The following is a 17,880-nucleotide window of genomic DNA, read 5'->3' as shown; positions in this document are numbered from 1 at the left end:
ATATTTATACAGTATATATATATATATATATATATATATATATATATATATATATATATATATATACATAAAATATATACATACATAAAATATATACATACCAAAAATAAAGCAACAAAAGCACTGAAAACACACAAGCATAAAGCAAGAGATGCTTTCACAGCGGGAGCGAGAGACGACTTGGGCACATGTTAGCGCCATCTGTTGCATTTTTTCACAGTGCTTGCAGTTTGAACGTAAAAACGTCGTTCAGACTTTGGACCAAATGTCTCTTGAATTTAGCTTTCAAACTGTGGAGCGTTCGAAGTACGAGGCCCCACTGTACAAGGCCCACTAACACATTGCCAGTATTCCGTGTTTAAGCAGGTAACCTTCAGCAGGCGAGCACACTCAATGACACCAGTCAGTCCAGAAGTGCACGAGGAGAACATGCAAACTCTATGAAGCCCCTAATTCTATGAGGCAGGAATGATGGCCCTGTTATGTTATATGGGCTGGAGACGGTGGCACTGACCAGAAAGCAGGAAACAGAGCTGGAGGTGGCAGAGTTAAAGATGCTAACATTGGCATTGGGTGTAACGAGGATGGACAGGATCGGAAATGAGGACATTAGAGGGTCAGCTCAAGTGGGACAGTTTGGAGACAAAGCTGGAGAGGCGAGATGGCGTTGGTTTGGACATGTGCAGAGGAGAGATGTTGGGTATATTGGCAGGATGGAGCTGCCAGGCAAGAGGAAGCCAACTTGGGTTGCGTTTTATTGAAATGGACGCACCTGTGAGCCTCGGGTCATCGCAGTGTTTGTGAGGTGAAGACGTAAACATTTAAAGAAGAAAGAGAAGGTTTATGGATGTGGTGAGAGAAGACATGCAGATGATAATAATAATTCTTTGCATTTATATAGCACTTTTCTCACTACTCAAAGCGCTCAGGAATTGCAGGTTAAGGGCCTTGCTCAAGGGCCCAACAGAGCAGAGTCCCTATTGGCATTTACGGGATTCGAACCGGCAACCTTCCGATTGCCAGTGATGGTCCGCTGTGGTGACCCCTAACGGGAGCAGCCGAAAGAAGAAGAAGAAATCGGGGGGGAAAAAAAATAGCGTGCTCGAACACAAACCGTGTCTTCTTAGACCAGAGTCCTATTCTGACTTTCAAAGATGGAGGCTCTTCCAGTCATATGGCTGCTGGGCAGGAAGAGGCGGGTCCAGGTGGCCGGACACCGGAAGTGACGTCCTTGGAGGAGAGCTGACATTCTTCCGGTGTGTAGAGGGAGAAGAAGAGGGAGTGTTATCCCACAGTGCCACCCCTGGATTGGAGGAGAATGACCATCACCTGAGTCCTTAAACTGTCTCCCATGCCACACGCGTGTGATGACGTCTGTCCACTGCCTGTCACTTGATTTAATGCTACTGTACATGTGTGCCCAATCTCTCCTGCACGAGCTGTCACTTGACTGCCACTGTGCGCCCTTGATGTTACAGGCAGCAGCTGGCAATATCTTTGTGAAATAACGCAACACATTTTAGAGTGGTGAGAATAAGCTTGTGTGCCATTGTGTGAGTTCGTTTGTCCACTTTTATTCTTAGGTGTTTGATTCCCTTTTTGCCACTCTGTGTGTGTGTGGGCACTTTTAAAAATTCCAGTTCTTAAATGGCTGGGTTGTGTGGCTGCTCGTTGAACCCTTGCTTGACGAAGACACCTTTCATTCTGGGATGAGTTCTCTACATATGGGCTTTGAAGAGCTTCCTGTTAGCCTGTGGCACCTAAAGGATCACTTTGGCACCTTTGTTTTTAAGGGTGTATGCCTTGTGGTCCGTGAGTCCAGTAAGTCCCCCCCCCAAAAAAAATGTTGGGGCACCACCTGGTTTAATACACAAAACAAAAGCAGTTCTGTTAACAAAGGAAACGGGCGCTCGAGGGCACTACAGCAGAAACAAAAGCAATCACCTTGAAACTGGCCAGGCTGTGGCACTAGAAAGGACTGGTCGTACTTTGGGGGGCTCCATAGTTATCACTACTCTGGTCCAAGAGGCAGCACCACCACTTTTATATTGTCTGGGCCGGAAGCGGTGAGGCCTCTCTGTCTCAGTTGCCCTCATTGGGTGTCTGCTCTGCAAACAAAAGGGAGACGAGGCTGCTTGTGAGAGCGGTCCCTGTCACCCTGGTGGGGTATTGTGTACTTCAGATGATCCCTGAAGGTGATCCATGGCACAGCCTGTCTGCTCCCGCGCTCGTTTACTGCTGTGTGTTTGTGGTCTCCTTAATGGGTTTGTGTACCTCAGTGCCACTGCTGCCTGTCGTCTTTGTATTCTGTGTCAGTTTCTGATGTCCCTGGGTGGTTTATTCTTGTCTGCTTTGCAGGTCTCTTGTCCATTTTACTGTTTTCATGTGCGTTTCCTGTGCATCTTCCTCTTTAACTGCTGTGTGTCCCCTCGCTGTTGAATTTGTACATTTTTCTCTCTCCCTGACCCCCCCCGTCTCTTACCACAAACCCAGATTAAGACCCCCACAGACCCCACCTGGGTGACTTAACGAATAGAGCTCCTTAACAGGGAGCTGATCACACTTTTAACAATGCGACGTGCGGACACCATGCACTAATTCTCACTCTTAAGAATCCTGGTTCTTTAATGGCACTTTAGAACACTCTAGACGAGAACAGGCCACTCAACCCAACAAAGCTCGCCAGTCCTGTCCACTTATTTCTTCCAAAAAAACATCAAGTCGAGTTTTGAAAGACCCTAACGTCTTACTGTCCACCACACTACTTGGTCGCTTATTCCAAGTGTCTATTGTTCTTTGTGTAAAGAAAAACTTCCTAATGTTTGTGCAAAATTTACCCTTCACAAGTTTCCAACTGTGCCTCTGTGCTCTTGATGAACTCTTTTAAAGTCACTGTCTCGATCCACTGCACTAATTCCCTTCATAATTTTAAACACTTCTATCATGTCATCTCTTAATCTTCTTTTGCTTCTTCTCTGGACCTTCTCTAGCGCTGCTATGTCCTTTTTGTAGTCTGGAGACGCAAACTGCACCCAGGACATCAGATGAGGCCTCACCAGTGTGTTATAAAGGTTGAGCAGGACCTCCTGTGACTTGTACTCCACACATCAAGGTGCTATATAACCTGACATTCTGTTAGCCATCTTAATGGCTTCTGAACACTGTCGGGAAGTCGCTAGCTTAGAGTTCACTAAGACTCCTAAATCCTTCTCATAAGGTGGACTCTCGATTTTCCGACCGCCCATTGTGTATTCAAACCTAACATTTTTACTTCCTATCTGTAATTCTTTACATTTATTGACATTAAATTTCATCTGCCACAAATCTGCCCAAGCCTGTCTGCTATATAAGTCCTTCTGTGATGACATAACGGACACCAAAGTATCCTCTCTTGGTATCATCTGTAAACTTAACCAGCTTGTTCCTTATATTCCTATCTAAATCATTTATATATATTAAATATAGCAGCGGCCCCAGCACTGCCCCCTGCTGGTCACCACTCTTAACATCAGCCAGTTCTGATGTTCCTCACATCATCACCCTCTGCTTCCTGTGTCTCAGCTAATTCTGCACCCATCTAAAAACATCACCCTGAACTGCCACTTCTTTTAATTTGATGCCCACCCTCTCATGTGGCACCTTATCAAACGCTTTCTGAAAGTCAAGATAAATAATCTCATCTGCTCTCAACTTTGATTTCCTCCTCATAGAATTCCAGCAGGTTAGTAAAACACGACCTCCCTCTTCTGACCCCACACTGACTGTTCCTAATAACTCCTGTCCTTGCCAGGTGTTGCTCAATCTTCTCCTTATTAATTCCTTGCATTAATTTTCCTGTGATGCATGTTATGCTTACTGGCCTGTAGTTACTTGGATCTGCCCTGTCACCCTTTTTATATAATGGGATGGTATTTGTCATTTTCCAGTCCTTCAGAATCTCTCCAGTGTGCAGTGACTTCCTAAAATATGTGTCAAGGGTTTATATCTGTACTCAGTAACCTCTTAAAATACTTGAGGATAAATATTATCTGGTCCTGGTGATTTGTTTGATTTCAGCCTATTTAGTCTACGCTGTTCTTCTCCCTCTACAATTCCCAAATCCCTCAGTACCTCCTTAGTAGTCCCTGTTACTGCTCTGAGGTTATCCACTTGCTCACTTGTGAACACCTCAGAAAAATGTAAGTTTAGGGCATCTGCTATTTCACTGTCTGTATCTTTTAATCCCCCTTTACTATTCCTGATGCACTTGACCTCCTCCTTGACTGTCTTCTACTACTAAAATACTGAAAGAATCTCTGAGGGTCATCACTCACCTTATCTATTCCTCTCCAACTGTCTTTTGGCCTCCCTGATATCCTTCTTAATGGTTGCTCTCATGTTCTCATACGCTCTATGATTCACTTTGCAGTCATTAGTCTTATATGCCTTTATAAAGCAGTTTTTTCCTTTTCAACTTCTTTTTTAAATTTTTATTAATCCATCGTGGAGTTTTTTTTAGTTTCCTATTAATTCCAAATTTAGGGATGTATCTGTCCTGCATTACATGTGAAACATTTTTAAACCTGTTCCACTGCTCCTCAACTGTCTCCACACTTAAAAGCTTATCCCAGTGTATCCTACTTAGACTTTGTCGCATCTGCTCAAAATTAGCCCTACCAAAGTTCAACTTAACAATTTTAGTCTTTGCATCTGCACTCTTACAAAATACTGAGAATTGTATTACATTATGGTCACGTGACCCTAGAGGTTCAATCACCTCTACACCCTCAATTCTATCCTGCTTATTACAAAATACTAAATCCAGACAGGCTTCACCCCGTGTTGGTGCTTTAACATGCTGTGTTAAAAAACAGTCATTGATTACTTCTAAAAACTCCTGCTCTTGTGCTCCTCCATCTGTAAGGTTATCCCAGTTCATATTTGGATAATTAAAGTCCCCCATGACTGTAATATCTCCCTGTAAACTTGCCTTTTTGATATTACTAAAAAGATGTGTGTTGAAGTTACTGTCTGAATTGGGTGGTCTATAACACACTCCTAAAATAAGACCTCTTTCCCTAATATTTTCCAGGTGAAGCCAGATGTCCTCACTAAGATGGGGCTCATCATCCAACTGAAGAGGACTTACATTTAAATTCTGTTTGGCATAAACAGCAACGCCACCTCCTTTTCTGTTCTGTCTATCCTTCCTAATAAATGTGTATCCCTCTATGTTACACTCATCCCCATCTTTGTTATTTAGCCAGGTTTCCATTATTGCTATAATATCATAATTATGCTCTGCTACATACAACTCCAACTCACTTACCTTATTTTTGATACTTCTAGCATTAAGCCAAGCTATTTTTAATGTGTTACTCCTTCTACATTTAAATGTTTGCTAAGAATTTACATTACTATGCATTTTTATTTCTACACCATTGTTTGTTCTTCCATGTATAGATCTAAACCAGGCCTGTCCTAAACTCCCTGCCCCCCAATCCTCGACTAGCCTATACATATGCCTCCCCAATACATTGGTGCCCCTCCAGTTCAGATGTAACCCGTCACGGCGGAACAGGTCCCATCTGTTCCAAAAGGAGTCCCAATGCCCCATAAACTTATACCCTTCTACCCTGCACCAAGATTTGAGCCACACGTTAAGCCTTCTAATCTCCTCAGTCTTACCTGGACTGGCGCGTGGCACAGGCAGAACTTCGGAGAAGACTACCTTGTCAGTTCTGCTCCTCAGCTTGGCACCTAACTCTTTGAATTTGGATTGCAGAACTGACAGACTACCCTTATGTATGTCATTTGTTCCAACATGGACAATGACAACTGGATCCACCCCCGCTCTGGCCAAGAGCCTATCCACCCTTCCAGTGAGGTCTCCCACCTGTGCTCCTGGAAGGCAACACACCGTGCGAGACTCCATCTCTCTCTCTGGAGCACACCTGCACTTCAATCCCCCTAATGATCGAGTCCAAAACTATTACTACCTCTCTCTTTTTAAGAACTGGTTTTGAGGTGGCTCGTTGGGGCTCCTCATTCCTGCCTACCACCTCAGAATTATCAGAGACACTGTCCAGCTCCGCAAGGACGTGAGAACGGTTTGACTTGATGGCTCTTTACTGGGTTGTGTGGTTCCTCTTGACCTTTGTCTGACCAAGCACCATTAAATTCTAAGAAGGGGTCCCTGAATATGAAGTTGGTTCTTTGTGCTGTGAAAAACTTTCTAATTTGTCAAAAAAAAAACCTGAAATCTTTCATGTATGGTGGGCTTACCTAGCAGGACACTAATGGATGAGAAAAACGTGAATGAGCTTTGCCTGTCTAATTGAATGCAGCAATAAAAACATATGTCACAAATCTGTCACCATCCATTTGTAGTGATTTACTGTACGGAGCCGGTTATGGATCTTCATAAAGAAAAAGGGTCTTTCTGGAACCTTCATGTGGTGGTGTCTTTAGGGGTCCAAAAATGGTTCGCTCATGGCATTGGCTCTGAAGAACCACCTTGGCACCTTGATTTTTAAGAGGTTTTTTTCGATTGTGTCATCGAGGAACCCCCTTGGTGATTTTGGCACTTGAACACGCAATCCTTTCATTGGGGGTGGAGATATTGTTAAAAGGCCCCTTGCCGTCAGCACAGAACTGCCCTGAGTTTTTGCATTTTTTGTGTTCCTTGTGCCTCTCGGTCCCCTCGCTGTTCTATTTGTGCGTTTCTCTTTCCTTGACCCCCTTCGCCCTCTTTTGCTTGTCTTTTGGTCCGCTCGCTTTTGTTATTTGTGTGTTTTTCTCTCCCTCCCTGCACTCCCCCCGTGTGTGTGTGTGTGTGTGTGTGTTCCCCCAAGCTTCGCCGACGATGCTCTATTTTTAGCGCCGTCACAATACTCGCACTTTGAACGGTGCGTACCGCCGGCCCGACACTCCGTTCTTTCTTTTTTTGGTATCCGCCGTACCATCTTTTTAATTATTTCTGTGCACTTTTTATCATCACGTAGCCCTCCGCACGTCTGTGGCTGGCGCTCCTTCACAGGCTTTTCCGTTTGATTGCCCACATTTGATTTTTTTTTCCATTACCCCCACCTCAAACTGCAGAACTGAAAGTCCCGGCTCTCTCTGTGACTGTCGCCTACCCACACGTGCCTTTATTTCTCTTCCTAAAATGTTGCCGCTGTTCGCTGGATTTTCAGTCCACTGTGAGAGGAGGGCGCGTGCTGGGAGGAGCGGAGCGGATAGCTGCGCAGCAGCAGCAGCAGCGGCGGCGGCGACTGTCATACAGACGATGAGCGCACGAGTCCCGGCCCGGTAGCCGTTATCTGCGCTCCGGATTGTCTCTTCTTACAGTCGGCGTGCTTTCTTCCCGAGGAGGATGTGGAGCGGCTTCCTCCGCAGAGGTGAGCGCAACTGGCCTTCCGAGCAACGACGGCGGCAATGGCATTGCGGCGCGGGCGCGTGAGCGCGCAGATGAAAGCTTCTCACCTGACGACGCGCACGCGATCGCCGCCGCTTTCAAATCCGCTCGCGCCTCCTTGGGTTGTATTTTATTGAAATGGACGCGCCCGTGAGCCTCGGGTCATCGCAGTGTTTGTGAGGTGAAGACGTAAACATTTAAAGAAGAAACGTTTGAATTGCGATCAGTCTGTCGGCTGTCATGGCCGTTTGCGTAATTCGGAAAGCGAAGGCAAGGATTATGTTGACTGGTAAAGCAATTGATTAAATTGAAAATAATTACACACACACATATATATATGTATATATATATATATATATATATATATATATACATATATAATTTCAGCTTGGGGACAAATACAGTCTCTCTGTCTTTTATATAGTGCCTTTCATATCTATGCATCGTCTGTCTGTCTGTCTGTCAGCCTATTATATAGTGCCTTTCACATCTATCTATCTATCATATAGTGCCTTTCATTATCTATCTATCTATCTATCTATTATATAGTGCCTTTCATTTCTATCAGTTATATAGTGCCTTTCATTTCTATCTATCTGTCTATCATATAGTGCCTTTCTCTATTTATCTATCATATACTGCCTTTCATATCTATCTATCGTTTGTCTGTCTATTATATAGTGCCTTTCATATCTATCTATCTATCTATCTATCTATCTATCTATCTATCTATCTATTATATAGTGCCTTTCATATCTATGTATCTATTATATAGTGCCTTACATTTCTATCAGTTATATAGTGCCTTTCATATCTATCTATCTATCTATCTATCTATCTATCTATCTATCTATCTATCTATCTATCTATTATATAGTGCCTTACATTTCTATCAGTTATATAGTGCCTTTCATATCTATCTATCTATCTATCTATCTATCTATCTATCTATCTATCTATCTATCTATCTATCTATCTATCTATCTCACTTGTAGTTTTCCCTATCGTATCCATGGTCAGCGCGGTGCCCATTTCAGGGACGTGTGTTCAGATCATGATGGTTGTCTGTGTGGACGTTGCATGTTCTCCCCATGTGCGTGTTGAGGTTTATCTGTGATTTTCATTCTGCCTATTAATTTAATTGCCAATTCTGAAGTGGTCCAGTGTGAATGAGTGAGTGATGATAGGCCAGTGTGTCCTGGGACTGATTGTGGACCAAGTCAGTGTACCCTCATGAGATCAGAGTCCAGCCCTAAATGGGTCCTGTAATGAGCTGGCATCCCATCCAGGCGCGGGGGTGGTTGCTGGGATAGATAGGTACCCGATCCCACCCATACTGAATTAGATTGGACACGTTTGAATATGTTAGAATATAATATTTAATGTATGAACAAGCTGGTTGACTTGTGTAGAATCTTTCAACGCCAAGAAGGTGGATGGCGGTTTGAGTCCTTGACAGTGGAGACTAAATATAGGTGGGGGCACAGTGGGTACCATACCCCCATCCTTTCCCGTGCTCTGAATGTTCTAGGGGTCTAAAGCCGTGACCTTCCATTGACTGGCAGTGTCAGGTTGACCTGATGTGCCACGTGCTTTGTGACGAGTTTTCTCCTGTTTGGTGCCCACAGACTTCAGATGGATGAGCAGAGAACGGTTTTTTTTTGGGGGGGGGGGGGGTGTCAGAATCCCCTCGCCAATGCCTGCACACTTCTCTCCTTATGGTTTTTAAGTCCCTTTGAGTAAGAGTGTATGAAGAATGGGACTTTGGACACAGTGGTCAGTGCAGCTGTTTGTGTAGTTTGGTGGTCTCGTAATGCTATTAATTAGGCTGAAGATAATTTATTTTTTTGTTTTTTAAACTAATTATTCCTTTAGCAAAAGCAGCAGTTTTGTGATTTGAGTGTCACGTGCCTTGTTTCTCCTGCTGTAACTAATCCAGAATGCTGGGTTCAAATCCTGCGCCTGATGGCTCTCCGTGTGGACATGGCATGTTCTCCCCGTGTGTGTGTGTGTGTCGAGTTTTTCTGTGGTTTTCATTCCAATTACCTGGTGATTGTAAAGTGGGCCCAGTGTGAGTGAGGGTGGGCTAGTGAGTCCAGACATGGATTATGGACCACAATTCCTCATAGAGTGGCTCCTGAAATGAGCTGCCACGCCTCCTGTATGCATTTTATTTATAGGGGCACTTTACGTTAGCAGTAAATCTCAAAGTGCAATATGAAAAGTTTAAAGAAAGGCAAAGCGAGATAAAAACAGAGAAAACAACAACAATTATAGCATTCTTGTTCATAAGCTTTCCTAAATAGAAATGTCTTTAGCTGGTTAACCCTAACCCTAGGGGTGCTCTATGCGATTGCCCCCAACTCTCAGCCGTACTCGGCTGGACTAAACGAGTGTGAGGATGTCGTGATATTTAAATTATGAAAGCCTCTGTTTTCTTGTAGTTTAGCTTCATTCAGTGCCAAGAAGGAGCGTGATGGCTCGACTGTTTACACTGGAGACTGAACATGGGTGGCACAGTAGGTGCCATACCCAGCCTTAGCTGTGCTCCGAATGTTCTGGAAGCCCAAAGCCCCATTGATCGGTAGTATAAAACTGACCCAATGTGCCATGTGCAATGTCATGGGCCAGAGTTGGCTCCTGTTTGGTGCCCATGGATGAGCAGGTTTTAAGGGTTCAGGATCTCCTCGCCGATGCCTGCATGCTTCCCTCATTCTGATCTGTAAGTCACTTTGGGTAAGGGGGGTTGAAGAAGGAGAAGTTGTACAAATGTGGTCACCCTGCTGTTGCCACCATTTGCGTAATTTAGAAAGAGCGGGGAAGGATTTTGCCATCTAGTAATGCCATTGATTAGATTGAAAAGAATATTATTTAATAACTAGAATCATTCCCAAAGTCAGAGTGACCTGTCTGGTATTCCGTGTCGTACGCACGGCCAGCATGGTGCCTTACTCTGCTGCTGTAACGGATCTGGAATCCTGGGTTCAAATCCCGTGCCTGATGCCCGTCTCTGTGGGTGCTGCATGTTCTCCCTGTGCGTCTCTTGAGTTTTGCTTTGTGCACTTTGGCTTTTATTCTTCATTTTAAATTCATTGGCGATCCTAAAGTTTTCCAGTGTGAGTGAGGGTGGGCCGATGGGTCCTAATTATGCAGGTCAGTGCACCCCTAAAGGACCACAGTCTGTCCCTGAGTGGCCCCTGAAATGACTTGGCACCCCACGCAGGTGATGGTTGGTGGGGTAGTTGGTACCCAATCCCACCTTAGTGAGTTGGACTCAACAAGCTTGAAAATGTCATTCACAGAAAATGTGTTTTCTTGTATAGCGCCAGTCAGCCCTGAGTGGATTTTTAACAGTGGGGGCTGAACGTGGGTGGCACAGTGGGTGCCTTTGCTGTGCTCTGAATGTTCTGAGGGTCCAGAGCTGTAAGCCCCTCATTGATTGGCAACGTAAAATTCACCCGCTTTGTCGTGGGAAAGAAACATGACCCGAGTTGGCACCTGCTTGGTGCCCACTGACTTCAGATGGTTGAGCGGAGGGGTGGTGGGTATAAGGGTTAGAATCTCCTCAGCAGTACCCAGAAACACACACACACTTCCAACATGAGGATCTGCAGGTCACTTTGGATAAGAGCGACCAGTGAGTGGGAAACTGGCCAATGAGACCAGTGCTGTTGTCACGACTGGACCCTGCAGTATGAAGTGACGGCAGCCCCTCACAGTCCTGCACAGACCAAGCCATACTGTCAACACTCAAGTCCAGGGAGGCCCCGTTGGTGTGTCCAGAGTGACCCCAGTAAGTGACGAGTATGGAGAGGCTGAGGGGCTTCATGCTGCTGGTGCGGGGGACTTCACCAGCAGATCGGCGACTTACAGTCCAGCACCCCCTTAAGTGGTGCAGGGAGACTTCCACGTCACACATGGAGCGCCATTGTCTCCACTTTTCTGCCATATCTGTGCACTGACTCAGGGTGGCACAGGTGACTGGGTGAGTGGTGGGACTGAACCCGCAGCCTCGCTAACCACTAGGCACCGTGGAGTGGGCTGTGCTGCTGGCCACTAACTCCTCACGTCACACGAGTCCTCTGGGTTTTTGATGATTTCGGCTCCACTCCATCGTTTTTAATTCCCATCTGGAAACATCATCTTGATCATCTTCATCTTCTTATCTGCCTTTTTAGCTTCATCTTGTTTTGTCTTTTCATCTCGTGCCTTTTACAAAACAACTTGTGATAAAACTCTGGTGGAAGGCACCCTGAGAAATAAGGACTTGCATAATGACAATGCTTATTGTGATGGCCACTGTATAGAAACAATTGTTCTTATTTGGCTGATCCCTTTATGCAAGGCGACGTGAAACCAAACGCGTCTTCACTGTTGTACATCTCCTGTTTATCCAGCTGGAGCTCAGGCAGGTGAAGTGACTTACTCGGGGTCACACAGTGGTGGCATTGGAACCCCCCAGTCTGAGGGTTTGAAGTGCAAAGTCTAAACCAGTACACCACACTGCCTGCGTGAGAGTTAAATAACGGAGCACTTGTTAGTTAGGAAAAGTCTGAAATAAAATAAATAGAAACTGAAATAGCCAAGTACTCCTTTTAAAGGGCGCTGCGCTAAATAATAAAGAACTGAAAGTGGTGCTCATCAGAATAGACGCTACATGGAATAACGATTGACTGAAATAACCAGTGAATGTGCATGAATAAGGCACTCTGTACGCTACACGACAGGATAGGGTGGCTTACAAATAATAAGGCGCCATATACTGTAGAATAAAGACTGACTGAAATAGCAATGTGGCCACTATGAAAGGTGCTATATAGCATAAAGACTGACTGAAATAGCGGAGTGGTCATTATGAAAGGTGCTGTATATTGTAAAGACTGACTGAAAAAGTGGAGTGGTCCTTTCAAAAGGCGCTATATAGCATAAGGACTGACTGAAATAGCAATGTGGCTACTATGAAAGGTGCTGTATATTGTAAAGACAGACTGAAATAACAGAGAGCTCATTATGAAAGGTCCTATATATTGTAAAGATTGACTGAAATAGCAGAGTGGTCATCATGAAAGGCACCATATGGATAAATGGCTTACTGAAGTTACTGGGCACTTAGTTTAAAAGTGTTACATAGAATGATGAACGAAATTACTGAGTGGTCATTATGAAAGGCACTATATAGCATAAAGACTGAAATTACTGAGTGGTCATTTCAAAAGGTGCTATATAGCATAGAGACTGACTGAAATAACAGAGTGGTCACTATGAAAGGCGCTATATATTGTAAAGACTGACTGAAATAGTGGAGTGGTCATTACAAAAGGCACTATATAGCATTAAGACTGAAATAGCAGGGTGGTCAGCACAAAAGGCTCTATATAGCATAAAGACTGACTGAAATAGCAAAGTGGTCACTATGAAAGGTGGTATATAGCATAAAGACTGACTGAAATAGCAGAGTGGTCACTATGAAAGGTGGTATATAGCATAAAGACTGAAATAGCAGGGTGGTCAGCACAAAAGGCGCTATATAGCATAAAGACTGACTGAAATAGCAGAGTGGTCATTATGAAAGGCGCTATACTGTATAGTATAAAGATTGAAATAGCTGAGTGGTCATTACATATTGTGTTGTATTGCATTAAGACTGAAATAGCAGAGTGGTCAGTACAAAAGGCGCTATATAGCATAAAGCCTGACTGAAATAGCAGAGTAGTCATTATGAAAGGCGGTATATAGCATAAAGACTGAAATAGCAGGGTGGTCAGCACAAAAGGCGCTATATAGCATAAAGACTGACTGAAATAGCAGAGTGGTCATTATGAAAGGCGCTATACTGTATAGTATAAAGATTGAAATAGCTGAGTGGTCATTACATATTGTGTTGTATTGCATTAAGACTGAAATAGCAGAGTGGTCAGTACAAAAGGCGCTATATAGCATAAAGCCTGACTGAAATAGCAGAGTAGTCATTATGAAAGGCGGTATATAGCATAAAGACTGAAATAGCAGGGTGGTCAGCACAAAAGGCGCTATATAGCATAAAGACTGACTGAAATAGCAGAGTGGTCATTATGAAAGGCGCTATACTGTATAGTATAAAGATTGAAATAGCTGAGTGGTCATTACATATTGTGTTGTATTGCATTAAGACTGAAATAGCAGAGTGGTCAGTACAAAAGGCGCTATATAGCATAAAGCCTGACTGAAATAGCAGAGTAGTCATTATGAAAGGCGGTATATAGCATAAAGACTGACTGACTGGCTGAAATAACAGAGAGGTCATTATGAAAGGTGCTGTATAGTATAAAGACTGGCTGAAATAGCAGAGTGGTCATTACAAAAGGCGCTATATAGCATATCTATCTATCTAAAGACTGACTGAAATAGCAGAGTGGTTATTATGAAAGGTGCTGTATGTTGTAAAGACTGACTGAAATAGCGGAGTGGTCATTACATAAGGTGCTGTATAGCATTAAGACTGAAATAGCAGAGTGGTCAGTACAAAAGGCGCTATATAGCATAAAGACTGACTGAAATAGCGGAGTGGTCATTTTGAAAGGCGCTATATAGATAAAAGGCTTACTGAAGTTACTGGGCACTTAGTTTAAAAGTATTACATAGAATGACGAACGAAATAACTGAGTGGTCATTATAAAAGGCGCTATATAGCATAAAGGCTGAAATAACTAGACAATTGTTATAAAAAACACTGCCTAGAATAAAGATTGAAACTGTTGAGCGCTCATTATGAACGGCACTATCTTCTTCTTTCAGCTACTCCTGTTAGGGGTTACCACAGCAGATCATCCTTGTTGTCCGCATATTCATTTGGCAAAATTTTACACCGGATGCCCCTCCTGACGTAACCCTCACCATTTATCCGGGCTTGGGACACTATATAGCAGAAAAACTGACTGAAACAACTGAGTGGTTAGTCACTTTATAGAATAAAGAGTCACTGAAGTAATGGAGTGCTCAGTTTTAAAGGGGCTATACAGGCTAACGGCTGAACTAACCGGACACTCGTTATGAGAGGTGCTATATAGAATGAAAACTGACCGAAATAACTGAGTACTCATACAGAGTAAAGAATGGCAGAAAACAGTGCTCATGATGAAAGGTACTATACAGAGTAAGGATTTAGTGAAATAGATGAATACTCCTTATAGAAGGCACTATATAGATTAAAGACTGACTGAAATAACCAAGTGCTCATTATTTAAAGGATTTTCTGACATAGCTGAGTATTCATTATAATGGAGAATAAAACACACAATATCAAATTAATATGGGCTGGTGTACATTAGCACCTAATTATAAAAGGCGGTATATAAAGAACTGATCGTACTGTTTTCATAATGAAGGACACTCCTTAGAATCTGTTTTAACTGAAACAAGCGTGTTGTCGTTGTTTGCGGCACGATGCAGAATAAGGATCCGTTGAAGTCACGTAGCGCTTATTCTAAAAGGCGCTCTATACAATAAAGTTGGATTTAAATAGCAGTGCTTTTTATAAGGCGCTATATGAAATGCACTTTCCCTGAACTAGTAACGGAACACAGATGGACATGCCGTGGAGTGTAAAAGACGCTATACAGAATGGCTGTTGCTTCAAAGAGGCCAGTGCTCATCGTAAAGGGCAGTGTGTCACGTAAGGGTTGACTGACGTACCCCCGGAGCCTTCATTATACAAGGCCGTGTATCTAATCAAGTTGAACTGCTTTGTCAGGAGCCCCCTGGCGGTGCGCTGTGTGAATGACCTGCTGGCTTGACCGCTTATTATGAAGTGATCAACGAAGCCTCCGCCTCGGCGGCTCGTCTCGTTTCTTCCTGCGGTTGCCGGCGCTGTCCTCGGGACTCGAGGCTGTGTGAGCCATGTCGCCGTCAGATCTGTCACTTCGGCTTACACGGCTTTGTCTTTGCAGCAGTAGCAAACTCGATGTCTCGGACACAACTAATTGCCTCGCTGAGAGATTAGCCGGCTTGCTGCCTCGGCTGTCCTTCTCCTTCCTGACGCTCGGCTCTCTGATTTCCTCCGCTTGTTTTCAGAGTCCTGTGCGGCGGCGCGCTCTACGAATGAGTCGTGCAAACAAACGGAAATTCCCTTTCGGTGTTTCTTGGGCGATCGAGTGTCTGGTTGCGGTTCCTCATTGACTTGTGCACACTTTTAGTGTGATATTTGGAGTTTTGCAGTGAAAGGCGCTATATGATGGTTAGGACCAGTGGTTTTCTCGGCTGGCTAACCGACATGTTTGCTCCTGTAATGTGCAGCCGTGGAAGGCGAGGAGGAGAACGAGGACGACATGGGACAGGAGCGACCAGATGAGTCCAGCAGTCTGTGGTGGCGGTGTGCCCGACTAGGCGACCCTCCCTCTCTGAAAGCGTGAAATGACAAACACATGGCGGCTCGCTCATCTGCAGTCAATTTAGAAGCCATTGCCGAGGTAAAACAAAATGAAATCAATCAGCTTTAAAAAGAAGGGGGCACTATAACACAAAGGGGACCCCAAACTGCAGGTCTCAGTGGTCCAGCGGGCCTAGACCTTCAGGAGAGACAGGTAGCCAAAAGATGAGAAGTTACAGGTTGAGGTGGGCTCTAGGCAGTGGCATGCGATGGACCCCAGTGCAAAAAAATGTAAGTTTTTAAAGTTAAGTCCAATTAGCAAGGACCCCATTAGTGTGATACATGAAGGGGCGATGACTGGAATGAGGACACCATTGCCCTTATCATTCAGATACCAAGTAGTTGGTCCCCCCCAGCCTCCTCTTGGCCCACCGGTGCAGCTCCCCCACCTGCACTGCCTGCTTCAAGGACATGTGAGCTCCCCTGTCAAGAAAAGACCAGACAGACGTCACAGTGTTGGGGGCCCACAGTAGATGTCCACATTTAATGTACCAAAATGTTAAAGCTCACACAGGTGTGCCTTAGGAAAAGATGCCACCTTGTTGTGTTCAGATCATTATCTTGTGTGCAGCACACACGTTCTCCCTGTCCGTTACCACATCAGTAAAGTATATTTGAATTGTGTTTAAGTTGCTACGGTGGTGCAGCGGTTAGAATTGTGGCCTCAGTGGGTTCAAATCCTCTGCCCGGTCATTGTCTTATGTGGAGCGCACATGTTCTCCCTGTCCTCCGTTCCCTTCCCCCAAATATTCAATATAATTTAATTATGTTCAGGAGTAACAAGGTGGTGCAGTGGTTACCACGGGTGTGTCAGTGATGATGGGAAGTCTGTGTGGAGCTTACATATTCCTCCAGTCCTTTGCCATATCAGTAAATACAATTAACTACGGTGGTGCAGTGATTAGTGTAATAAGGTTCAAATCTTTTGCCTGTTCACTGTCTCTTCTTGTGCTTGCTTGTGCTTCCTGTTCTTCATGCCCCAAGCACCAATCAGTGTAATTTAATAATGTGTTAAGTTGGAGGGGGGTCGTGGAATTCTGAATCCTCAGTGAATAACAAACATATCAGCAATAAAGAGAGAAGATCACATCTGGATACCACCTGTAAAGGTGCTATATGAAGTAAAAGCTGTGAAGACCAGAAAATGGACAAGCTGTAGTGTAAATGAAAGCCGACCATCCGATGACTGGGGTACATATTACAAAGTTAAGACCCCAAGGTCATACCCCCACATCTCCACCACACACCAGCATTGAAGTTCAAAATGCTTGGTATGGGATTCGTAAAAGCAGTGTTAATGTTTGAGATGCGCAGTTTGTTGGAATTGCAAATGCAATGCATTTGTCTCAGTTATATGCCATTTGGTATGGGGTCCTTAAAAGCAGTGTTAATGTTTGTGATGCACCGTCTGTTGGAATGAAACTCTATGTGTCATTTGGTGTGCAATTTGTAGAAGTGGTGCCAATGTTTTTGATGCACCACCTGTTGGAATGAAAAATGCAATGCATATGTGTCTGTTGAATGCCATTTGGTATGGGATTTGTAAAAGCAGTGTTAATGTTTGTGATGCATCGTCTGTTGGAATGATAATTGCAATGCATATGCCTTTAATATATGCTACGTGGTATGGGATTCATAAAAGCAGTGTTAATGTTCAAAATACGCCATCTGTTGAAATGAAAAATGCAATGCATATGTCTGTTATATAATAATCCATCCATTCTCCAACCCGCTGAATCCGAACGCAGGGTCACGGGGGTCTGCTGGAGCCAATCCCAGCCAACACAGGGCACAAGGCAGGAACCAACCCACTGCAGGACACACACACACACCCACACACCAAGCACACACTAGGGCCAATTTAGAATCGCCAATCCACCTAACCTGCATGTCTTTGGACTGTGGGAGGAAACCCACGCAGACACGGGGAGAACATGCAAACTCCACGCAGGGAGGACCCGGGAAGCGAACCCAGGTCCCCAGGTCTCCCAACTGCGAGGCAGCAGCGCTACCCACTGCGCCACCATGCCGCCCGTTATATAATAATAATAATAATAATTCTTTGCATTTATATAACGCT

The 17,880-nt window shown here is 44.3% G+C and overlaps 1 protein-coding gene across 2 annotated transcripts in view; it reads left to right on the top strand.

Annotated features, from left to right (window-relative positions):
- Window positions 1–17,880, top strand: part of znf385b (zinc finger protein 385B) — a 426,132-nt gene that overhangs the window by 203,302 nt on the left and 204,950 nt on the right. The window contains exon 1 of one of the 2 annotated variants that reach the window (XM_051930663.1): window positions 7,191–7,379. The exons of the other annotated variant lie outside the window; for it this stretch is intronic. Coding sequence (XP_051786623.1) covers window positions 7,355–7,379 — 25 coding nt within the window. The 5' untranslated portion in view covers window positions 7,191–7,354. Of the gene's footprint in view, window positions 1–7,190; window positions 7,380–17,880 lie in introns of those variants that run through there. 2 annotated transcript variants of the gene reach the window in all.

The sequence above is a fragment of the Erpetoichthys calabaricus genome, chromosome 8 (assembly GCF_900747795.2).
Source record: "Erpetoichthys calabaricus chromosome 8, fErpCal1.3, whole genome shotgun sequence".
Taxonomy (NCBI): Eukaryota; Metazoa; Chordata; class Cladistia; order Polypteriformes; family Polypteridae; genus Erpetoichthys; species Erpetoichthys calabaricus.
This window is presented reverse-complemented; position numbering and strand designations above follow the sequence as displayed.